This window comes from Drosophila albomicans, chromosome 3 (genome assembly GCF_009650485.2).
Source record: "Drosophila albomicans strain 15112-1751.03 chromosome 3, ASM965048v2, whole genome shotgun sequence".
Taxonomy (NCBI): Eukaryota; Metazoa; Arthropoda; class Insecta; order Diptera; family Drosophilidae; genus Drosophila; species Drosophila albomicans.
Window position 1 is genome coordinate 6,497,431 of NC_047629.2, and position 25,637 is coordinate 6,523,067.

The 25,637-nt window shown below is 38.4% G+C and overlaps 4 protein-coding genes and 1 non-coding gene across 6 annotated transcripts; 2 read left to right on the plus strand and 3 right to left on the minus strand.

The window, feature by feature from the left end:
- Positions 1 to 434: 434 nt before the first annotated feature.
- Positions 435 to 1,309, minus strand: LOC117567217 (protein BUD31 homolog). Its single transcript, XM_034247046.2, has one exon. The coding sequence runs from the start codon at positions 1,210 to 1,212 to the stop codon at positions 778 to 780; it is 435 nt and encodes a 144-aa protein (XP_034102937.1). The 5' UTR covers positions 1,213 to 1,309; the 3' UTR covers positions 435 to 777.
- A 66-nt stretch (positions 1,310 to 1,375) lies between these two features.
- On the plus strand, positions 1,376 to 3,311 carry LOC117567215 (membrane-bound transcription factor site-2 protease). The gene is made up of 3 exons (XM_034247044.2): positions 1,376 to 1,605; positions 1,666 to 2,121; positions 2,185 to 3,311. The coding sequence occupies exons 1-3, from the start codon at positions 1,531 to 1,533 to the stop codon at positions 3,196 to 3,198; spliced, it is 1,545 nt and encodes a 514-aa protein (XP_034102935.1). The 5' UTR covers positions 1,376 to 1,530; the 3' UTR covers positions 3,199 to 3,311.
- Positions 3,308 to 3,891, minus strand: LOC117567223 (LYR motif-containing protein 2). Its single transcript, XM_034247055.2, has 2 exons — positions 3,744 to 3,891; positions 3,308 to 3,688 (listed from the first exon to the last, which is right to left on the minus strand). Exons 1-2 carry the CDS (start codon positions 3,780 to 3,782, stop codon positions 3,446 to 3,448), a joined length of 282 nt encoding a protein of 93 aa, XP_034102946.1. The 5' UTR covers positions 3,783 to 3,891; the 3' UTR covers positions 3,308 to 3,445.
- Positions 3,892 to 4,203: 312 nt separating this feature from the next.
- Trnaw-cca (transfer RNA tryptophan (anticodon CCA)) lies at positions 4,204 to 4,275 on the minus strand. The gene has a single exon. It is a non-coding gene; the product is annotated as a tRNA-Trp (tRNA).
- Positions 4,276 to 7,562: 3,287 nt separating this feature from the next.
- LOC117567447 (sine oculis-binding protein homolog) lies at positions 7,563 to 25,637 on the plus strand. Of its 2 annotated transcripts, none has more exons than XM_034247459.2 (4): positions 7,563 to 8,029; positions 10,026 to 10,204; positions 20,709 to 21,168; positions 23,490 to 25,637. In XM_034247459.2, exons 2-4 carry the CDS (start codon positions 10,076 to 10,078, stop codon positions 25,445 to 25,447), a joined length of 2,547 nt encoding a protein of 848 aa, XP_034103350.1. In that variant the 5' UTR covers positions 7,563 to 8,029; positions 10,026 to 10,075; the 3' UTR covers positions 25,448 to 25,637. The 2 variants fall into 2 exon arrangements, with proteins under 2 accessions (XP_034103350.1, XP_051860653.1); XM_052004693.1 differs by having other exon boundaries at positions 7,563 to 7,907.

A 25,637-nucleotide genomic window follows, 5' to 3' on the forward strand; every position in this document is an offset into this window, starting at 1 on the left:
CTTCTTTTTTCGCTGTTAAATGTGAATAATAAAAATAAATTCATATTAAGTCTAATGTCGATTCTTTCACATCACAACTTTGTAATTGTAATCTTTCGGTTTATTCATTATTATTATTTTTGGTGTTTAATTCGGAAGAATATTCGTAGTAAGTTTCAAACAGAAATTCTATAAATATATGCCGAGTTAGAGAGAAGTCGAAACCGACAATTAACATTTTGTTTGAGAGTTTAATGTCATTATATTTCGTGTTTCAGTAAGTTAAAAATCATGTAATTATAATTTTTGTCGATTTACCAGCTCACTGAAAATCTTACAAATTCGAAACCGAGAATGGAGGAGGTGCAAAATGACCTTACAAGAGTTCTTTTTTGGTAAGAATTATCGAGACTGTACTGTAGTTTAATATCTTACCAAAATAATTCCCAATACCAGGATCGTAGATATGATGAAGTAGATAACAGCTGAAGTCATATGAAATATTGTGAAGTACTTGTTTTTCGATATTTTGAACTTTAGTTCTTTCCAGAAGCAATACGCCGATACTAACATAGACGCGATGCCAATCAATAAAGTTAAAATATAAAGTATTATACGGCTACATGGACGCATAATGCGAATTATAAATACACTGACAATTTTGAATGACAAGTGAAATATGTATTTATCTATGTGGTTTTATAAAGGACTCCACTTTATCTTAAAAGTAATGTACATGCTATTATTAAGTTGAAAAAAAAAGAAACTTTACAATAGAATTCTATATATTCTTCGGGTTTATCCGGAGCAGCCGCGACAGCCACAGTGGACGCACTCCACAATGCGTCCCTCCTCCAACTTGGACTTGGGCACACGACAGATGCAATTTGTGCCGAAATTCGTGTCGCGAGTCTGAATGCAACGCAGGCAGCAAAGATTCTCGTATCCGGACTTCTTCCATTTGGCTATGAGGTTACCATCGGCAATCTTTTCCTTGAGACAATAGTCGTAGAGTTCCCGACTGATGGCTTTGCGGCGATAGTATAAATCATAGATGTATCGCGTCTTCTGGTGATGTATCTTAAAGATGGGCCACAATGATTCCGTAATGCGTTTTCCCTCGTGCGGTTCGGTTTCGGCTTCGCGCATTTTCTGCTCAAGTTCTTCCAGCGTTGGTTCAATCAGCTCCCAGCCATCTGGTGGTTGCTTGCGACTCCGACGCACTTTCGGCATTATTGTATATTATTTAGTTATAACAAATTTGTATGACAACAAAAAGCAGCTTGTACAATGCAAATCAAAATGAAATAAAAATAAATGCCAAGGTGGCAGCACTGTCTGCTGGCTTGCTTCTAAACTGTGGCGACACATATCACGCTTGAAAGTCTGGCAACGTTGTTGGCCATCGTACTTGCAGCGAGTTGGCAGCCCCGCAGTAAACAGCTGTTCCGCAAGTCTTGGGCTAGAACATTATGATAAAAACAATTTAAAAGACAATAACAATGTGTGTGATTTGAGAGCACAAATAAACCAAAACAAAATTCGCACACAATGGATCCTGTAGTATTCTTTATAGTGCTGACGACGCTATACGGTGTCATGTACTTCTTCGATCGCTTTTTCAAGGTTTGTTTCGCCCTGCTCAGGTCACAATACATTTGGAATAATTTATTTAAATTAATTCAGAGCTGCATGCACTATCCATACGATGCCTTTCTACGCAACACTGGACTGATCGTTAACTTCATGAGCCTGCATTGGCATTCAAGCGCCAGCACCTTCAACCGGATGCTCATCCGCTGGGGCTCCACGTCTGGCAACAGTTTCACTCGCAACTTTCTAGTCAAGAGCTTTAATATGGGCGTTCTGCTGTCGTTTCTGTTGCTTCCAGTTGGCATTATACTGCTGATCATTACGATTTTCAGTGGCAGTGGGACGGGAGCAGGAGCGGGAGCGGCAGCATCCACAGCCGCTGCAACGCCTGTTGTACAGTTGGAAATACTGCTGCCGGGCGTTAATCTCCCGCTGCAGGAGATTGGCTATTATATAGCCACATTGGTGATGTGCACACTGCTGCATGAACTGGGCCATGCATTGGCCGCAGTGCTGGAGGATGTGCCGGTCACTGGCTTTGGTTTCAAGGTAAACAATTCGCTGATAGGATCTTTTGTAACTGATTAAAAATGCATTCTCCATCTCGCATAGCTTTACTACTGCCTGCCCTTGGCTTACACGGAACTCTCACACGATCACTTGAATGGGCTGCGCTGGTTTCGCAAGCTTCGCATTCTCTGCGCCGGCATCTGGAATAATTTCCTCTTTGCCGGCTTTTGTTATCTGCTGATTTCAACGATGAGCATCACCATGTCGCCGTTTTACATTCTCAATGAGCATGTGATTGTCACCGAGCTGTCGCTCAAGTCACCACTGCGTGGCGATCGTGGCCTCCAGTTGGATAATGTGGTGACCCATCTAAACGACTGTCCAGTCAGGAATGAAGACAGCTGGTTGGCCTGCCTGCAGCAGGTGCAAATGGTGCGGCAGGGATATTGCGTTAGCTCTGACTTTATACGCTTGAATGACGAGAGCATCGACATTTCGCATCATGGCGTCGATGGGCGGCTGCAATGCTGCGACGATCGCAACCCCAATGTCAGTTGCTTTGAGTACGTTGAGGATGTAACTGTGGACACACCGGCGGAGATACCACAGCACGTTTGCCTCAATATTCGTCGCACCCTCGAGGATGCCAGTGGTTACTGCAAGACTGGCGTCTGCTTACAGGGCTACTGTCTGCGCCCCATGCTGCACAATACCACCAGTATTTTGGTGTTCAAGCGACAGAACCTTCAGGGCCAGACCCTGACACCAGTCATGTATGTGGGCCAAGCACGAGATGTACTGCGTTCGGTGCGCGTGTCGGGCTTTGTGCCACACTATCCGCATTTGAGTGCCGCTTGGCCAGACGCGTTGTCGCTGTTGCTGCGATACAATGTGGTGTTTAGCATTGGCCTGGCCTTGGTGAATGCCATTCCCTGCTTTGGCTTCGATGGCGCCCACATCACCAGCACTGTGATTCACAGTTTTCTGGTGGGTCGTGTCGAGGAGCACGCCAAACGGGATCTCATTTCACTTATCATCACCAGCGTGGGCTCGCTGCTCTTTGGCCTGGCGCTGTTGAAGGTCGCTTGGCTTAGTCTGCTGAGGCCGCTGCTCTAAAAGTGTCACTTGTTAACACATGTTAACTTAACAAATTGCTAGACTGCTTTTCTCACACACACACACATCCACACAGACTTAACTATAAACAGCGAAATTGTAGCACCTCTAAGGTTTTAGGACGTTTATATTTAGCTTTTTACCACGGCTCTCGTACTACATAAATATTTATTTATACAGTTTTATGGTTGTAACTTCAGAAATTGTCATAAAATTTGTAACGCTCAAATAAAAACAAGCATTTTCCTCACTTCCCTCCACCCTTGACACTAACTCCGCTTAAGTGCAGACTCGTCTGCAGCTCGGTGAGACTCCGTTTGCCGCTCTGTAGAAGCATTTTGATGGCCACCTCGTCGCTTTGGCCGCGATTCAATCGAAAATCATGCCGAGCCCATTCTCGCAGCTCCCGCTGACTGTGCTTGTCAGGCACAAGGCGTGTGGTTCTCCAGATCTCTCTATATAGCTTAAGCACCTCCTGGCGCAACATAAACTATTGAAAGAATGGAAATTGTAAATTTCATTCCTACGCATCGATTAATTCTTACCTGTTTCAGACTAAGCGTGGCCTTTGAAATTTTCGACATTTTTTCATTTCACTTGCTTGATTATTTAATTAATATTTTTATTTTTCCCTGAGTTTTCGAGCTGCTTTTCATGCTGCCTTCAAATCAGCTGTTTGTCAAACAGCTGACTTTTGTTTTCACTCTCTGTTGACGCGCTCTTTTTATAAGAGCATGCGCTCTTTGATGAATGCTCTGAGAGTTGTTATCAATTAATTGAAAATTTAAAATAAATAAATACAAACAAGCAATGAATAAATATAATAGACAAGAAATTAAAAAAGGCCTGAAACAAATCTGCAAATATGAATTAAAAAAAGAATGCAAAGTTTTGTATAACTTGCAATCAACTATTAATTAAAACTGAAAATATTGTAATTATTTTTTGTATTTATGAAAAATACTGATATTCAAAAAAAAAATAAAAAAAAATAAATTTCTAACTTGACCCCGACGTGATTTGAACACGCAACCTTCTGATCTGGAGTCAGACGCGCTACCGTTGCGCCACGGAGTCATGTGTATGATCTTGCACAAAATGGTAATATGAACTGCTTGAATGATGAATGAACTGCTTGGATGACGAAAAATAATCTACGCTGGTATACTTGAAGCGATATAAATAGACAAGCTGAACGAGAACAATAATAAATAACAATAAAAATGTTATGTGCGACGACAATTTGTTTGATATGTGACAGGGAAAGAGGTTGAATAAATACAATTAAATATTAAAATACAATTTTCGTCGACTGTCACAAAATGTGTTAGTCACAACATAATAAATTGCATGAGTAATTAATTTGGCACTTGAATAGAGAGGGTAATTTTTAATCAAATTATTTCAAATAAATTGTTTAAATGCAGCATTTGTCTTTTGTGGTTGCATTGTTATTTTTTTGTTTGGTTTTAGACCAATGTGATTGACAGAGCAGCTGTTGCATATGTGCAATAGACATATGTACATATTTTGATACCTCGCACATAAATTAAAAGTGAAGGTAAAACTAGTAAAAGGCTAAGTAATTCATTTCATACGCTATGCTTTTAGGTTATAGGGTATACGTTAGCCAAGCAACTGCCACTTAATGCATTGCTTAATTAGGTTGTGCTATATAAACAATTCATTTAGATTTCCTCTACCCGCGATGATGCATTCTCATTTGTGTTAACTGTCACAGAACAGACGACAGCCAAGTTAGCAGACGAATTGGCCAATTCTTGCATTTCTGTTGTTGATTTGGACATGTAGGTGCTTTCCCCCAGACAAATGCGATCTTTAGGGCGACTGGCACCGCTGGATACATATGTATGTACTTAGTGTACACATTACTGGGTGGTAAATGCATTATTTGCCTACGACTATCTCTAGGGCACAATTGCCAGCTGTTTTTGCCATGCTTGCCGTACCAATATTGGCAGTTAACCGTAACCGATTGGTAGTCTTCAACCAACTTTAACATGCATGTGACGAATGATTGATAATGAGTTGAGATTAGCTGAAATTCAAAAACGAAATTTGATTCACTTTACATTTATAGTCTGTGTAAATTATTGTAAATTCATTCAATAAATAAAAGCTTGTCTACAGTGTTTAAAAATGATTCATTTTGATGTTTTCGTAATCTAATCAACATCTATGCAATTACACAATATTTAACATAACAAATTGCAAAATAATGATATCAGATGGCCTTTACAGCAGCAGCAGAACATTTTTGAAATTACTTAAATAACCCATTAATTTCGAATTTGAAATTTGGATTCGTTTCTTTCATTGCGCTGTTTGCTCGCGAGCGTTTATCTCAGTGCATTGAGAAATTTGAATAAATTAGAGGAAATTAGACATAACACAATAATAAATTCTGAAAACAAAATGAACAAGAAATGCACAAATCGAGCTGCTGCTGCAGTCAGTCAGTCAGTCAGTCAGGTAAACGGCAGCAACAAAACAGAGCAGAGCAGAGCAGAGCAGCAGCCACACGATGCCATTTATTTTTAACTACAATATGAAAATATGCAAAGAGTTGAGAACACGAGAGTTGAGTGGCAGCGAGACAGAGAGGCTGAGAAATTGAGAGACAGCGAAGACATCAACTGAGACAGTTTCGTTTTCGTTTTCGTTTTCATGAGACGGAAAAATCTTCGTAGCCACAGCTTTGACTCATCAAAGTGGGGTGGGGTGCTGCAAGGGGGCATCAAGAGACTCCAAGCAATACGTCATCAACAGCAGCAGCAGCAGCAGCAGCAGCAGGAGTAGCAATTGCAGTCACTCGGACTCCGTCGCGTTCTCGGACTGGGAGGCCCACAGCTGCGCATACGCAGCAGAAGCACCAGAAGCACACGAAGCAGGGCAGCAGCAGCGACAGAAGCAGCGACAGCAGCAGCGACGCCAGCACTCCACAGTGAAGCAATTGCATTGATTGAATATGATTATTTCCATAGTATGTAGTTGCAAATAGCTGGAACATTTTATTGAAAATTTTATTTTTTGCGGATACAATTATTAATGTCTGATTAACTTAAATATATTTCCAAAATTATTTTCATTAATAATAATTGATTTGTATATTCTTAATTTATTATATGTATATCGATACCATAATTACATACGACTACAAACAATTTTAAATGGCTGAATAATACAATAAAAATATTGACAAAATGCTATTAAATAATAATAGTTTACCGCAAGTAGGTTAAATTATTAAAAAATGTTTTACCTTAAATATGTTTAATAGCATTTTTATAATTTATTCAGTTCAATTGTTCCAAAACATATTTTGTAATATTATAGTTTTAGTTTAATGCAAATTAATTTGGCACAATGAAATTATTACAATGACTATTATTATATGTACATATAATTTATATTTTGTTATTTGATAAAAAAATATATTATTTTAAATACTTTTGTAATTACAGTAGAATCCGGTTATAACGACTCCGCTTATAGTGTCCGCCCGGTTATTGCGACGAAAAGTTTATGGCTTGGTTGGTCCCCATACAAAATTATAATAAAGGGCCTCCGCTTAGTACGTCTCCGTTTTTAGCGACAAACCGCTTATACCGACGAAATTTTTCACAATTCAACCGGATATTGCGACGAAAAAAAAAAAAATACAGCGAAATAATGCCAACAAATTTAAGTATCAATCGACGCTGTCATAAATATATGCATTTATCAGTGATTGGCACTCTTGCTTGTGTGCGTAGGAGCGACACAAAGGTTCTTACATTCTCACTACTCTCTGTTAGTTTTAGCTGAAAAACCATGCTATTAAATTAAATTTATACATTTTTTGTTTTGTTTAAAAATTAATTTGTTTTATCTTAAAAACCTATTACGAACATGGCAACCATAAAAAAAAAAATTAGTTTTGCTTAGTGCGTCTTCCGGGTATAACGACGTAAAATCGTCGGTCCCTTGAAAGTCGCTATAACCGCTATACTGTATTTTATAATAATTTTATAAGAAATATATTGAATTTTATCGAGAAAGTGATTGAATATTATTACAGTATGTATATGTATATGGAAAATGGAGCTTAAGGACAATAGTAATATTTTTGTTATTTCAAATTTATTACCATAGACACATATGAAGAAAGCATAACAATATTCTACTATTATCTTAATAAACTAACAAAAAAAGATAATCGAATATACTTATTTTAACTACAAATTAATTATTTCACTATTGAACACAATATAAAATGGTTTTGTGCCACTGTGCGGCAGAGCCAACGGCGGCAAAGTAAAATACACATGGCAGTGGCCGCTAGCGTCAAACGTTCATGAATCGCGGTCGTGTGCGGATGTCGGTCGAAGCGAGCGAATAAAATAAAAGGCGAAAGGAGGAGACGAGAGAGAGAGAGAGAGAGAGAACGTAAAAGAATCTTAAAATTGTTTTGAAAATTGAAAGAAGAAGATTATGTGAGAAATACACTCAAGAAGAAACGTATTCGTTGTTGTATTCTTATTCGTATTCGTTTTCGTATTCGTATTAGAATTCGATGTTTAGTGCATGTGAAAAGTGAAAATGAAAATGAGCATTGGGAATGGTTTTCCTTGACGTTCGGCAACGGTGTTTGTTGTAAAGCGGAAAATCAAATCAAAGAAAAAAGAAATACGAAAAGAAAGGCAATTGTGAGTGAGAAAACGGCCGTATACAAATATACATAATGTCGAAAATATAAAGCTATTTTTGGAATATATATTGGACAACGCTGCATTGGAAATAATATTTCACCGTCTCCTGCTTTAACAAAGTGAATAACCAAAATATATGCTTACGAACAAATTAATTTTAATATATCATAAGTATAATAAATTGCAACACTCTCTGAGCTGCATGTTCGTTCGGATAAACTTGAACATTTTAAGACAAAAAGAAATTAAGTAAAAACTCATCAAAAGTTTTTAAACGCAAACAAAGCCATGCGACGCAGAATTGAAATGTTTTCAGTGGGCCAAGAAAATTAAAGCGAAAAGAAAATGTTGAATGCAAGAAATTAATGAAAATCAACAAAAGAAACGAAATAATAAAATCTTGTAGTCCCCTTAAGAATTAAGAATTCATAAACAAAAAGTCACATTAATCCGATTAAATGGATATGGAACATATGATCTATAGATACTGAATATTTTTCACTGTGTCATTTATAGATTTTCTCGCTAATATAGATCCAGATAGTTGCGATGTCAACTGAATTAAAATTAAAATATTATTTAAATATTGTGTTAGCTTTGAATTTGTTCAATTGGTTTTCACTTTAAAGTGATAGTAATATTTAATGATCCGAATATCTGAATATATGTATTCAAAGATACTTTAGTATAGTATGTCATCCTTAGATTTGAAATCTAATTTAATTATAGATTCTTGTACGCTACACATTAGATGATCTGTACATACTCTAGGTTTTCCTGATAAAGATTCTTGATATGCAAAATAATTCAGGATTATATTCGATTTGAATGTAATTTACTTGTATATTCGGCATCAAACATTTGATGGGGTAATTGAAATTTGTTCAAATAAGAGAAGTACGCGCTAAAAATTCAATTCGTACCTCTTGAACAAAAAAGTTGATACATACCACAAAATCCACTTGGTTCTTGTTGTGGATTTGTTATTGTGTTGTGTATTTTGTATTTTGTGTTTTGTATTTGGCATTTTGTATTTGTTTTTCTGTATTCCACTCGCAGTGTTATGCGATAGGTGGTAACGTTTCGTACGAGGTATTAAATTACAAGACACCAAAGTGCGCGCGAACCAAACACGCTCACACACACACACACACACACTCACACATAGACGGACGTATATGTATGCGTATGGTATATAAATACATTGCCGTCTGCTTGCGTGCGTATCCAATGGATGCGAAACAATATGCAAAGCGTAGATACAAAGATACACATAGGCAGAAGCGGCAAGCAAAGCGTTCTCTGAAATTAAAGAAGACGCTGTAATTAATTATGGCCCAATTGGGCGGCATTTGAAGGCGTGTGTATTACGGCCAAGATAGTCAAGAGATTTGGCCCTAAACATATTTAGAAGATGCATCCCATTCAATGATTGATCGACAGCAAATGAGAAAACCGATGAGCAAGCCCTCCCCCTTCCAAACAGAAAATAAAAGATAATTCCGGGAAAAAACCAGCTGACCCCAGACTTCCTATGCCATATAAAAGCATTAGTCTTAATTTCGGTGTATCTGGCTTCTTATTTGAATAGCTTTGCATTAGTATTTACAAGTTTCGTTTAGTTTCCAATCGCCTGATTAAGTTCCCATGAGTTCAACAAAGAACCTATTTAAATAACTACTATTAATTAGTTAGTTATTATTATTATTTATTCGATATGCTCGTAATATTTATCGAGTATTCTAAATATTTAATGACATTTGTATTAAATATTTTCGTCTTAGAATTATATAATTTTTAAGTTATATTTTTGAATTTGTTAAAAGGCATATGATAGATGTTATTATTGTTCAAGAAATACATTTCATTGGTGAAGAGATTATTATTAAAGTAGTTGATTTGAGTTGAGTTGAATGATTATAAATTATATTCTTTAAAAATAAAAGAAAATATTGAAATTACTTTTAGACTAAAAACAATTTCTTGTTCTTTCCGGTTAAGCACTATTTTCCAGTTTAAAATATTAAATTAATTTTTATATCATAACTACAATAATCATTTAACAACTCGAATGCAATACGAACATATATTTAACAGTTAATCATCACGTTTCAGTTGGCAGCCTGTTGAATCCAGTTGGCCATTAGCTTCCGACCCAGTTAACAATGTCAGCCAAAACGTCGCCGTCGAATTCGCGTGATGCCAACGTTGCGGCCGCTGCGGGCGTTGGGGCGTCAAATGTTGCCAGCGGCATTGTTCAGATCAAAAAGGAACTGCCCAGCGATGAGATAAAGGTAAGTTTTATGAATGAAATCAAACTCACAGTCACAGCTACAGATAGAGATACAGATAGAGAAACAGAAACAGAAAAGAAAGATACAAACATGCGAATTGAACACAAATTTAATGCTCGGATATGAATGCGTAATTCTTCTCACCTTAAGCACCGACAACTTTTGGCACACACAAAACACATTTATAATTAATTGCTTCTGTCTACACATCGTATTTTTTGTTTCGTTTTTATTTCTTCTTTTTTGAATAGTATTCAATAACAAGGATACAAAAACAAAACAAAATCAAATAAAAAAGAGAAAGACCAAAAAATACACACATTAGCCAAAATCAAATAAACTCAAGCAAAAAAATTTGTGTTGAGAGGCCAATGCAAAAATGAAAAGTAAGGAAAATAAAACAAAATACCGAAAATACAAAAGATTATTTTTCTGATTTTCGCATTGCAGCTAAATTCATGTTGTTTTTATTGTAAATTTATGGTTTATTTTTGATGATGTTCCAAAGGTTAATAACACCCACCCAAAAATGCGATTTGCTGTTGTTTTCAACGAGCTTCTGAAATTTAAATAAAGCACAATTATTGGTAGAAACAAGAGATTTTAATTATTGTATGTTATGTGTTAAAATTACAAGTTCTAAATAAAATTCGCTGTATACAGTTGCCTTCAAATTACAAAAATGATCAAAAAGCTCTTAATATAATGACAGCTTTTGTTATTTATTTAAAGTGGATTTAAATAGTATTTGAATATATTGAGTATCAATAATAACGTTGCGTATTTTCCCCTGAACAAATTGCACAAGAAACAAAACAAAACAAAACACAAAAAACACATGCAATAAACCAAATCCGAATCACAATGTGGATGCAAATGTTCGGATCCAATTGCACTTTGCATGGCGCAAGAAGCGAAGTATTTAGAAATTTCAAAATTCGCAACAATAATTGCTGTTTTGTTCAGAACTATCTATCCCTCTCTGCCCTGTTACTACTGTTGCTGCGGTTGGCTAGTTTTATATTACCACAACATAATTCGCAATAAGTTAGATCCTGGCGTGAGAGCGACAGAGTGAGAGAGTGAGAGACTGCAGAGAGAGCGGCAGCATATTTGTAAAAGGAGTTGGCATGTCAGCAAAAGCGACGGCATCTCTGTGTCGACGTTGAAATCTAGCAATTACGATTACGCGAACATTGTGCGAGAGTTAACTGTAAACCGAAGCACCGCTGGTAATTTTATATTGATAAATTTTTATAATCATTTTAACGAGTGAGTGAGTGAGTGAGTGAGTGAACACGAGTGCCACTGCTAGTGTGTGTCTGTGTCTGTGTGGGTGTGTGTGCTTTGAGTGGGTTGCAAATAGACGCAGACTGCCTGCCTCGCTCTCAGTCTGTGTGTCTCTGCTTACCTCTTTGCCCTTGCTCTTCGTCCCCCGTTCACCGTTTGTTTGCTCAAGCTGCTTCGCTGTGTGCGAGTTTTTCGCCAAATGAGCAAAAATTAATTTAATGCCAGAGACCCACGAGAATGACAACAACACCAACAGCAGCAAAAGCAACAGCAACAGCAACAACAACAACGTTGACGGCGGTCTCACAACATTTTTGTTGCTGTTGTTGTTGTAGTTGTTGCACGTGTAATCGGATCGGGAAATTGAAATTGTAGCCGTTGGCTTGCAGTTGAGCGCAATGATATTATTAAACAGAAAAATTATTATAATGAATGAGCTGCGTTGGGATTGAGTTCGGGTTTTTGGGTCTGGCGTTCCCGTCCCCGTTCCCATTTCCATTTCCATTACCGATCCCATTGCTAAAACGTAGCTTAAAAGTTTAAAACCAAAAAATGGGAGTAGGAGATTTAGAGACAACTCTTGTTTTGCACACATCAATTTTGGGAAAGTACATTAAATATAAAAATATTTTGTATTAAGTAAAAATATTAAAAATAGTACAATAAAAGAAATGCAGTTGAAAGAAATGTATTTTATAATAATTTATGTGAATGTGCGTTTAATTTGAGAATTTGATTTAAATTGCTAATTAATTAAAATTTGTGAAATTGTTTTTATTATGTTAAATGTCATACGAAAATAAATGTATCAAAAGAAAATTCTTTTGTTCGTTAGTTTATTAATAGAATGATTAAAAGACAACAGCAAATTGAATTTATTTGCTATGAATTATTCCAAATTGTGATTAGCATTTACTCTAAAGCACAGAGCTTGTGCCTTTCATTTAAAATGTAAATACAATTTTCCATATATAATATTTAATGATGATAAAAGCAGCAATATATTGCGGGAACAATTTAGCCACAAAGTAGGCAACACTTTATGTTTGATATCATTGATCAATTAAAAGCAACATTGAAAGTTTACCTGCTTTAGCTGAAGATAGCTTACCAGCCGTGCCCATAATTACAAAATAGCGGCAAAATTAATGGGCAGAAAAAAGACGAAAACAGAAAACAGAAAACCAAAAACAAAAAACAGACAATATAATTACAATCCAACAACAGCAACATTCACGCGCCTCATGGGTGCAATTCGATAGGAGCGTGGTAAGTTGATACGCTTCAAGGTTTCCGCTTTATGACAACGACGCGACGTCGATTCAAAAAAACAAACCGAAGGCTGTTGAAGACGACGCAGGATACGTGTATATTATACACAGTATATATGAAGTGTGCTCTGAGGAGAAAGCAGAAAGGCCACAGAAAGTAAGAAAAAATATTGAATTGGGTAATTCGAAGGGGTTTTCCATTCATTTTTCAGCTGAGCTGACGGCATACGAGTAAACTTATCAATTAGAGACAATGAGTGTCCTTTTAAATCGATTTAAATCGTAAGAGGATACCAAAAATATCCATATTTACTGGTAAAATCATTTAACGCCATATAATTCCTGTTATAGTTGTATTCATTCACAAAGTTAAAGGATACCAAGATATAGTTTAATTATTGAAAATAATCAATAGTTATTAATATTATTATAAATACAGACTGCTAAACTTAAGAGTGAAGATTACTTAAATATTCATTCACAAAGTTAAAGGATACCAAGATATAGTTTAATTATTGAAAATAATCAATAGTTATTAATATTATTATAAATACAGACTGCTAAACTTAAGAGTGAAGATTACTTAAATAAGTTACCTATAGGATGTTATTTTTAATGAGCTAGATTAATCTGTAAGGTTGTAAAATTCATAGATTTTATTGTGTCTTTAGAGAACTGAGCGCTAGTTTCTAGATGCTATCAATAACTATGGTTTAAGATTGCCGTATCAGATTATTACTTTAACGATCAACGATAAATTTGGTGATTATTAAACTGATCTCTCACATTACTAGGTTCAGCTTTATTTGTATGATATTACAAGTACTTAATATACAAACACTGATCCTAGGCAATGCGCAGCATCCTTGCAACTATTTATCCGCACATTCCGGTTGAGCCAGCATATAATCTTTCATGCTAGTGCAGAGTAGAAGCTGACTCCGACTCCGACTCCAACAGCGAGAGCGAGTTGTATTATATTACACACATACAATGACAGCGATGGCCTAGCAGCCACTCAGGGCCAACGTCAACCCCTGGCTGTGGGGCATACAAAGTGGGTTGGGAGGGGGTGGTGGAGGCCCTAGGCACAGGCATAGCTCAAATGACGCCACAGCAGCAGAACTTTAATAACAGCGCTGCAGATTGAATTACAAACAAAATAGAATATGATAAATTCTACACGAAAGCAACAACAACAGTTACAACAACAACACGAACACGAACTGCAGTTGCCCACACACACACGCATATATGCAGAGAGTGAGAGGGCGAGCCAGTGTAACATGAGGCACCCTGTGATGGCACAGCATCAGTCAGGCTCAGCTCCTACTTGGCAGGTGGCGTTAGTCAGAGCGGGATGCCAACAGCTCAAATTAAAATAACGTTAAATTAATTTGAGCGAAGAAGTGGGCGGCATTATATACATAGTACATTCGAAGTGTTAGTGTGAATGAATGGGAGGCGAAAGCGAGAAAGCGATATTCTACTACCTCACACTATCAACAGATGGCGCCAGAGTTTAGCTGCAGCCTTAATTTCACCGTTGTCAGATCAAGTGCAATGCGAGCTTTTGTCCGCAAAGAGCTCAAAGAAATAAGTAAAAGCTCTAAAGAGCTCTTCAATAATAAGGGGAAAGAGAGAAAGAAGCTTTCATTGCAGTGTTGCAATGTGTTAGATGGTAAACAAAATTAAACCAATTATGAATTTATCAATTAAATTGATCAATTGGATATATAATCGAATTTATTTATAATCCAATTTCTTAATTGCTTATATCAATGTTTACTCTTTCAAAATTCAAGAAATAAAATTAGAAATAATTACTTAATGAATAGACTTAGCTAAATAGTCAAGAGAGAATCTACAGCTGAAAGAATAGTTTTCGAAAAGTGCATTAGGAATAATAGAAATGCTATATGCTAACCCAATCTTCTGGAAAGTAAAAAGGTCATTGTAATACAATCCGCATATGTGAACACATACCAACACACTTGTGGAACAAACCATATTACACTTGCACACAGAGACACATGGACATTAAAATGAAATAAAATATTAAATTGCACAACAGCAGCAACAAAATGAGGAAAAACTGAAAATTCACATAGAGAGGGAGCGAGAGAGAGAGAGAGAGAGAACCCAAGTATGTCATATAAGAATTCAAAAGAAGGACGCGCGTCATTCAATCCTGAGCTATCGATATTCGATTACAACAAACTAAAAACCAACTGACTTTGTGCACAACTCACACGAACACACACACACACACACACACTCGAACATACACTAACACGTTAAGAAAACTAGCGTAATTCTAGAATTTGTTGCTGTTGTTATTGTTGTTTGCTTTTTGGGGTGGTGCTCTTGGTGGTTGGCGTTGCCCCAAGCTTCGGCTCCCACTGCTTCTGTCTCTTTCTCTGTCTATATTTCTGTCTCTTTCAATCTCCGCCCCCATCTCCACTTCACGCTAGGGCCTTCTTGGTGCTCTATTGCAGTTCGTTTTAGTTTTAGTAACAGCAACAGCAACAGAAGCAACACCACAGCTCAGTTGAGCTGAGCTGAGCTGAGTTCAGTTTACTGGGTTCAGGGTGAGTTATTATAAGCGTATTGGGTTGCCCATCGTCTCCGTCGTTAGCCATTGCCATCGTATACTTTACATTATTCTATTAGGTTTCTTTTTGAGTAACTGTAGACGTGTATTAATGCGGCCAACTCGCATAGCGAACACAGCCCAATAACACAGGCTAATACTAAACATTTCTCACTGCGGCTAGAATCAAGAATAATATACTACGACACTCTATTAAACTAGTTGCAAAATATTAGGGGAATAAAGTTAGTAGACAAGCTATTTAAGAAATACTTTTGTATTTACTTTGGCTGGCAATCTGATGTACTTTGTAATTTATGGTATATTTTGAACGTAGTACTATATCAATATATGTTACCAAATGTAGCCTTTGGCCTATACATATGTATAAGTATTTTCGTGGAATGATAATTAAGTATATTCTAAATATAATACCACACTGTTTTTTGTCTTATTCGAAATGGGTTGCAGGGATCTCGCAGTCGTGTTTGAGAAAAGTGGAGAAATGTAAGCTGCATTTTAGTATTGATTATCTAAGTGTATTTTACTAAATATAAATTATATATAATATATACAAAACTGAAAGTATTATATTATACCATAGTAATAGACAATACTTTTATTTTGGTTATTCTTTATTACTCTTGTTGTTTAATAATTTTTTTATAATTACTTCATATTTTCATAATTATTTGTAATTAAATTTTATAAAACAAGTAAGAAAGTTACAGTTGAGTGTGCTCGACTGTGAGATACCCGCTACCCGTTTTGAATAAAAGCAAAATATTGCGGTATTTTTCAAAATATACCAAAATACAAAAATACTAAAAATATACCGGATTGTACATTTGGTATATCGGTATAGTACCACATTCAAAATATACCATAGACGACACAATATACCAGATTGAAAGCCAAAGCAGCTAAGACCCCTAGTAAATAGGCGTTTTTGCCCATACAAAAGTATTTTCAAATTTTCAGAAATCACAACTACTATAGTTGTTATTGTATATACCAAAATTCGCAGCAGCAATTTGAAACAAACTTGATCTACGTGCAAATATAACAAATGCTGTCGAAAAAAATTATAGCTCTATCTCTTATAGTCTCTGAGATCCAGTGTTTCATACGGACGGACGGACAGACGAACAGTCGGACAGACGGACATGGCTAGATCGTCTCGGCTGTTGACGCTGATCAAGAATATATATACTTTATAGGGTCGGAGATGCCTCCTTCTACCTGTTACATACATCTTCCCTATGGGTTGCATAAAAATATATTCCAAATTCCAATTTTGTAAAAAAAAAATGTAGTTATTTGTTTTTTTCTTAGTGTAGTTATTGTGAACATAGTTCCGATGGCATTCGGATTGGCTCTTGAAATGAAAATTGGCAGTAGGAACTGGGCAACAAAACTCGAACACTTGCATGCTCGCGTATTCGCAGAGTCAACAACTCAACTCAACTCCATTTGATTCAACTCAGCTGAGCTGAGCTCAGTTCATTACGATTCATAATAAAAACGAAAATTTGATCTGTTTTTGTAAGTTGAGATTTTTGCGAAATGCAGAGAGAGTGACAGACAGACAGACAGACGGACAGAAAGACAGATATAAGTGGGGAGTGAGTATCGAGAACGTTTGCAATTGCCAACTGTATCTGGCAGATACTTTCGAGTAATTATTACGAAAATATGATGAGGAAATGCTAAGGGAATGGTTATGGAAATGGGATGACAGAGTTGGCGCATAAACGAGTAGACAGCAAACATGCCAGACAAGTCGCAACTCCATCACAACAACGACAACAGCAAATGGCATAGAATTTCATTTTTTAATTAATTGATTTTTATTCGCATTTCGGTTTAGAATTTCAGCGCTTGCAATGAGCGCGAGTTTAAATGTCGTCGTCGTCGTCGATGTTGTTGTTGTTGTTGTTGTTGTCGTCGTCATCAGCGACGGAGGCTGCCAAGCTCCCCTTCTACCCCGTCTTGCTGTGGCCCCTTTTATTCCCCTCCTCAGCTGTAACTGAACGAACGCACAAATCAGAAATTAAAAACCAAACATAAATTAACAGTCAAATGATATTAAAAACCCAGCGACAGAGACAGCAATAGACAATAGAGACAGAGAGAGAGAGGGAGAGAGTGAGATCAAGAGAATATGAAAAGGTAGAGCTAACAGCAATGCGCCTCCGATTACCGCACAGTTGGACTTGGACTGTGCTGCGAGTGGCTGCAAAAACTGAACTTGAGCCAGGCGTGCGGCTCCCCCTCTCTGTTCCCCTCTCTGTTCCCCTCTCGGTCCGCTCCCCCTTTCCGCATCATTCGACCCCAGAAGCCGACGAGGTCGCACCTGAGGCGTGTAATCGATACGCACACAGCCATCACTAGATTTTTATCGTGCGAATTGTTAATACTCTGCCGCAAAACCTGAATGCGAATGCGAATCGACGCAAAAAATAAAAAAATAAAGGGAGGATGCAGCGAGCTAACACTCTTGGACGTGTGCTTATTAGACGACTCTGCGTTTTGTCATCAAGTTGGCAGCACCGCTTAATTTAGCAGCTGCCCACTGTATATTGCCCACTGCACATCGTCCAGTGTCTTGTGTCCGCATATCAGATGGCAAATGCCAAGCTGTTAGTGCCGAGCATTGGCATAGATATCAAAGCTACTTTGCAGAGTGATTCATATTTACAATTCGTTTTGTTGCGGTCTTAATTGTTTTTCACAAGATCTGCCAAAATCTTGTAGTGCTTTTGGGGGGCGTGCCACGCCCCCTCGTCGAAAGTCGCGCATTCAGTTAGCGCATTCAAACTGTCAACGGCTGTGTCAACATCGTCCACATGTCGTATGAGTAATTTCGCATTCCTGAGAAGCACCAAAAATGTTTTCTCCGTCTCTCTGTGTGCGTATGTCTCAAGTGCAGTGGCGCAGCTGAAGGGTGTCGATGGAAATGTAATCATGTAAACCTAAAATATATCGAGTGATATTAAGAAAATACAAAACAAAGCTAAGAAGAATTGTATTTTTATTAAAAAACTCCAAATATTATTAAATTATTTAAAATTCATTCCTTTTGAATATAAGAATTTAAAAATATTGGCAATATATATTTAAGAAACCAAATAATTATAATAAATAAAAAAAATAAATTAAAAATTGGAATGTTGGAAAAGAAAATAAGGCCAATAAGCACTTTAAAGCTATTAGAGTTCGTAGAGGTTGAAATGCAGAAAAATCATGAATACTTTGAGAAAAGAATTTTGTGTTGAAAACATTAAAACGATGAAGATTGATATAATCTTAAGTCTCCTTTCGTTAGCGAATAATTGAATGAACCTATGAATTAAAGGTTTAAGTATAAAATAACAATACTTATCCTACTTTCAACTGGTCAAAGGCAGTTAGGAGTTCCACTTCTCTATCTGCAGTATTTTGTTTTCAATTATAGGCGCATCCCTCTTGCCAACGCCTCTGCCACAGCTGTGTTGTCTCGTTTGACTGCAGCAACAACAAAGTCCACGACGTCGACTTTGAATATGAGAATTTCAATGTAATTTGATACGTCTTAATGCAGTTTCGTAGCCTTGTGTGAATTTTTTTCATATCCCGTACAGTTGGATCGAATCGAAATGAAACAAAACGAATCGAATAGTGTATGAGGAGGAGAGAAGAGTTGAGTTGAGGCGGCTCCAATCCAAGCATATATCATTTTGGTTTGTTTCATATCAAGAAACAGCAACGAACAACAACATCGAGCAGATGAAGAAATACAAGAAACGAAACCCAAAAGCAAACTTTAAAACCCGCAACAGTTCTTGCAACTTCCCTCCTCACCTCCTTCGATTGAAAGTCTCTGTGAAATCTGCCTCCAACTCAGGCCACATTGTTGTTTAAGTTTAAAACAGTATTATATGCAGAAGGCACACACACACGCACACATCCATCTACTGGCTGGGCCAAAGTATACCGTATCAATGTCATGCCCAGCATCAGAGACCAAACCAGAAGTAAACAGAAAGAGAGACAGAGAGAAAGAGAGAGAGAGAGAGAGAGAGAGTTAAGAGCGATAAGGGGGAAAATTGCAGCTTGCAAAGCAAGGATTATGCATGCTGCCCCTTTGCCAAGTTTTTGTTCCCCTAGTAGCTCCCCCTAAACCCCTAAAGAGTCTGCCGTGGCTCCATAATGAAACTTTATTTTGTGGGCGCGTGTGTGTTAACTGATATGCTTATGCTCCATATACGCCTGCCTTTTTGAGATGTGTGTGTGTATGTGTGTGTGTGCGTGTGCCACGAGTTTTCACAAACTTATTAATTACCAATGCTGCATAATTCAATTTCACAAAATCTGCATAACACTTTGTGAATTTTTGCCCTTTAATTAATTAAAGCTATTTTCTAAAATACGTTCATGAATATTATAATCATATATGGAATTATTGACTTTCAAACATTTATATTGGACAATCTTCTTCGAAATTCTGAAACCTACAAAATAATTCCGCTTTAGTAAAAAGATTAAATGAAAAATGTTGTTCTTTCTTTGTTCAAAAAAGTTATTCTCAGAAAAGTGTATTTTCTTTGCTCTCTAAATATATACCATTCAATATCGTGTGTGAAAAATCTAAATCTGCCTTAATTAAAAAATACAAATTAATTTTTACTTATTCAAACATTAAAATATTAAATAAATTTTCTTAATAAAGTTGAGGTTTATAATTTCGATGAAATTATGCTCTCAAATTTTTAACTTCTCATTTATTTTACTATAAATGAGTTGAGGAAAGAGAATGTCCAATAATATAAAAATAGGTTTTATTATTTTAGTGGCAGAATCCATTTAGTTCTTTGTGTAACACAATTGAATATTTTGCAATATATAATTCACCATAAATATCACCTGCACCTGTTGACCTTGCTAGTACTTACGAATAAAAACATCCTTAATCCAACTTCAATTAAGCGATGTTCAACCAGTTAGTAAGGCGTTCAGCTGCCACAGTCGCAACCCTTTGTGGTTGAACATCGAGAAGAAGTAGCCACAATTATGCGGCTCAGTGAGCAGCACCTGCAGCGTTGACTAGGCCTCAAGTTGGAGTCAGTCAGTCAGTTAGTCTGTCGCCAAGTTGTCTCCGCAGAAAGCGAGATATTGACCCAAATTGTGAGCGATGGCAATGAGGCCAGGCTAAATATCATATTGAATAACACGAATGGGCTGAAACTGAGATTGTGTCAGCATTCGGCTGAAGTGCTGAAGTCACCTTATACCATTGGCATGCGAAAATCTTGAATCTCTAACTGAAACTGAATTTCTATCATTTTTTTTTGGTTCGGTTTCTTTCCAGGAATTCGCGCAGCACACGATGAACGAGCTGCTCGGCTGGTATGGCTTCGATGGCGTCGATGTGGATCGCCTGGATCTGACGGCGAAGACGTCGCGTTTGCTTCAAAGTGCCGCTGCAGCAGTCGCCACACAACAGCATCAGCATCAACAGCAGCATCAGCAACACCTCCAGCAGCAACAGCAGCAGCATCATCGCAATAGTCACTTGCGAAGTAGTCGCAGTTATCACAACAACAACAATAACAACAACAACAACAGCAGTAGCAGCAACAGCAACAACAACGGCAACAATAGCATCAACAGTCGCAGCAAGGGGAGCAATATAAATTGCCACAGCAACATCACAACACCCTCGGATCACGACACGCGCAGCTCACGTGAGGACGACTCCAAGAGTCCCCACTCAATTGGCAAGCCGGCCGCATCATCGCTGATGACGTCGCATGCCGAGGAGAAAATAGGTGAGCAAGGAGATTAGAGACTTCACCTACAAATAGATATGTGCCTAGTAAATAATACAAAGTTCAAAGTGGAGGCTTTAGCGGGTGTCCTTGAATATGGTTTTATTAATTGTGATGTGATTCAATCGAAAATTGTTAAAAATATTAATTATAGAATATAGACATACGACAAGGAATTAAAAAAAAAATGCAATCGTCTGATATCTACAGATATTTTTGTATATCTTCTGGGGTATATCGAATATGCCTCCTTCTGCCAGTTACATACATGTCGTTGACCCTATAAAAAGGGCTGCTGCTGTAGCTTAGTTGCCTTGACTGATAATCTGGTATATTTTGTAAACTATAGTATATTTTTAACGTAATAGTATATCTGATATATATTGTACACTATAGTATACATATTTTTAACGTAATAGTATATTGATATATGAAGCACATTCGACTGTTGCTTTTTATTTATTTAGTATTAGTTTTCACTTGGAATTACCTTATAAAGCATTCGAGCCCAATTAAAGCATATCTAGCGAAACTTAAAATCAAAGTCAACATTAAAATCATAAATCCAAGGATGAAATATCCAGCCGTGCACGCTGCAAGTTGCAACTTGATAAGTTCGACCTCTTCACCATCCACCTCACTCGGAGGGGGGATTAGTCGTCAGTTTTAAAAGAAATGCTTTGCACACAGACAGAATTGAAACTTTGCTAACTTTGCCATCAACACTGAACACTGAATACCGAACATTGAACTGGTTTGCCAGAGTTTATGGCCGCCTGCTGCATTATCGGATAACAGATTCATTAAACCCCAAATATGGCTTGCATTTTTGTTCAAAATACCAAAAGCGATATTCGGCAATCTGCTGCCTGTCGTCCATGCTCCCCTTTCCCTCTTTTCCCTCTTCCCTAGTTCGTTGTCAGTCATGAGATGCATTTCCATTTTTGGTTTAAGCTTTGTTGCAATGCATAAACATGGCGAGTGGACTCTTCAATAATCTGTGCGACTAAATTTTAAACAAATATTTTAAATCTTAAATTTTGCATAAAATTTATTTAATAAATGGCAAAGCTCTTAGTCACTTTGCTTTAATAAATTAATTTAGTTGAATATGGAGTTAAAGGCAAATTTCTTCTAGAAATCTGTTGTCGTATCATATATCGGAATTTATGTTTAAAAATGAATATGTAGATAAAAATCAAAGCGTGAATAACCTTTTGACAATAAGCATCGATTTAAATTAGAAAATTGCCAAAATAAGCGAGTAAGAAAGCCAAAGTCAAGTGGGCTCGACTATGACCCGTTGAATATTTTGAATAAGAGCATATACTGCGATATTATTCTTAAAATATACCAAATTAATATACCACCGAAACATAAAAAAAAATATATAGAAGATTATATTTGGTATATAAATATATTACTATATTAAAAATATCCCATAGAGTACTTAACAAACCTTATTGTCAACCAAAGCAGCTATGACACTATTGCAATTAGGGCATTTTGCCATACAAAAGTATTTACTGAATATCTTCTACAATTTTTAATAGATTGCATCTAAATTTTTAGAAATCATAAATAGAAGCTTTAAACTTAATCTTGTTATTCTGTATTTTTTTTGCGATGGTGAGTATAAAAATTGTCTTTATCATTAAGGAGTCGACTTTCCACCTAAAACCGCCTAGGTATTTTTTAAGTAATAAATAAAAATGTGTTCTTCATTTAGAAAACCCTAAAATTTAATGTATGAAATATTAGAAATATAATTAATTATAAAAATAAAAATAAATCTTTCCAATTATACGAAGACAGATAGTTCAGGATGGAAAACTCTAGTAGAGACCTATAATCAACAATGTTTCGAACGGGTTATAAGCCTAGGGACGAATAAACTCAGAGCCCTGACAGGCTACCATCACAAATTAGGTATAGTCACTAACAGTAATTTCCGTTATTTCCTCAATACACATAGCAGCAGAATGTGTTGCCCAAGTAAGGAAAAGGAGTAAAATATTGGGAAGACAAGTCATATCACAAAATAACAATGCAAGTTGAACTAAATAACTGCCGGTTATGATTGAATGTCCGTCCGTACATATGGACATCGTGGCCTCAAAGACTTTAAGATATAGAGCTATTGTTAATTTGAGAGCACTTTTAATTCGGTATATTTAAAGGATATTTAAAGGATAATATACTGTTTTGCTATTATTAAAAACGGGTCGAGCACACTCGAGTGTAGCTTTCTTATACGAGTATGTTCAGTCCTTTTAAGGAATAAAAATAACCCGATGCTTTGTTCTCTGTTTCTCCCACAGACTTTAGCAACTGCTGCTGGTGCCATCGGCCAATCGCGGAGAACGCGCCCGATTATCTGACCAGCACCGATGGACCACGCTACTGCTCGGAGTCGTGCTTCACGCAGAGTCGTCGGGCGTCGTTCAAGAAGGCAAAGACCTGCGACTGGTGCAAGCATGTGCGGCATGCGGTGAGCTATGTGGACTTTCAGGACGGGGCATCGCAACTGCAGTTCTGCTCGGAGAAGTGTCTCAATCAGTACAAGATGCAGATCTTTTGCAACGAGACGCAAGCGCATCTCGACATGAATCCGCATCTACGGGATCAGGGACTGGAGGCAGCTGCCGCTGGCGATGGCGCTGGACTTATAACCCCCGATCTCTGGCTGCGCAACTGTCGCAGTCGCTCAGCCTCGCCAGCGTCGACCATCTCAGTGTCCCCGGGACCAGGACAAGGAGCAACAACAACTGGTGCGCTCGCCTCGAAACGCAGCTCGCCCAGCCCCACACCACCGCAGCAACCAAGCAAACCTCTGATCTCAGTGGCGCCCGTGTCTAAGCTGCTGGCGCAGAAGAGTCCAGCCAGCTCCAGCGTAACTGCCTCGGCCACGACGCCAGCGCAGCTGCAGCGTCATCATGGCCATGCTGCCGCCAAGCCGGGTCGTCGCAAGCGTCCGCACCGTGCCGCCGCAGCCGCAGCTGTACCCGAAACAGTCGCCAGTCTCCTCCAGAAGCAGCAGCAACAGCAGCCGGCAACGTTGAGTGCCGACTTTGCGGGCTCCAGTGTGCCGCTGCCTCCGCTTTCCCCCATGCAGGAGCAGCAGCAACAGCAACAGCAGCAGTCGCAACAACAGCAGCAGGCTCAGCATCATCAACAGCCGTTGCCACAGCAGCTGCCACAGCAATTGGGCCGTCCTCCCACCCACAGTATACCGGCTAGCTACTTTGCGACGCCCCCCAACGGAGTGCTGGGTCATCCGTTTGGTGCTCGACCCGCTCCACAGGGACCACCGCCACCGCATCCCTTTGTGCTGCCACCGCCAGGCATGTTGCCACGTAGCTTTGCCGCCCACTTCGGTCCTCCGCCGCCACCGCAGCATCCTTTGGCTTCAATGCAGCCACCGCTGCCGGAGCTGCAGGGTGCGCTGGGTGCCCTGCTGGGCGCTGCGCCGCCAGTGACTGTGATGGTGCCGTATCCGATCATCATACCGCTGCCGATACCCATCCCAGTGCCGCTGCCCATTGTGGACTTCTACAAGGCGCATCTGACGCCTGAGCAGCGAAAGCGCTACGATGAGGAGCGAGCCACAGGATCTGGCGTGACAGAGGAGCAGCCACAGCCACTGGACTGCAGCAAGGCCAAGTCTGAGATGGAAGAGGAGGAGGAGGAGGCGACAAACACACAGATAGAGCAGGAGGAGGTGCGTGAACAACAGGAGGAACAGAACGAACCGGAGCTGAAATCCATACCAAAGACAATTGCAGCCAGAGTAGCGACACCATCACCATCCACATCGCCCACCACAGACTCACCCAGCACCACGCACGAGGCGACGCACTGCATCATTGTGCACAATGTGGAGCCGGAGGCGAACAACTCAACTGTCAATGTCGGCGATGGGGAGCTGGAGAACCAGAAGCTGCCCAAGATCAAGATCACACGGCTGCAAACCAAACGCACACTAATCCAAACCAAAGAGACGACCACGCCCCCACGCTCGACAGGAACGCCCACATCGCCGCCAGGCAGCAGCAGCAGTCAGATTACAACTGCAGCTGAATGTAGTCGGCCACTGCGCAAGCGAAAAAGGATCATTGATTGTGATTTCCAGAAGATTGCGTTGCGGGAACTTGAGGAAAGCGAGTCACACAACAGCCACAACAATAGCAACAAGGAGCAGGAGCAGATGGAAGCGGAGGAGGAGCAAGTGTGCAATATGAACAGCAACAACAACAGTGCTAAAGCAACAAAAAAGTAGTAGAACAGAAGAGCGTATAGTAGTAGCATTAGAAGTAGCAATTCTTATTTAATAGTAGTATATGCAATACATGCAATATTATGAATGTGTGTGCGTGCTGACTTTATTAATATTACTATGTATTACAACTATAATCATAAATACAATATGTTTAGTAGTAGCACAAAGTGCGGTCGAAATCTGAATTTAA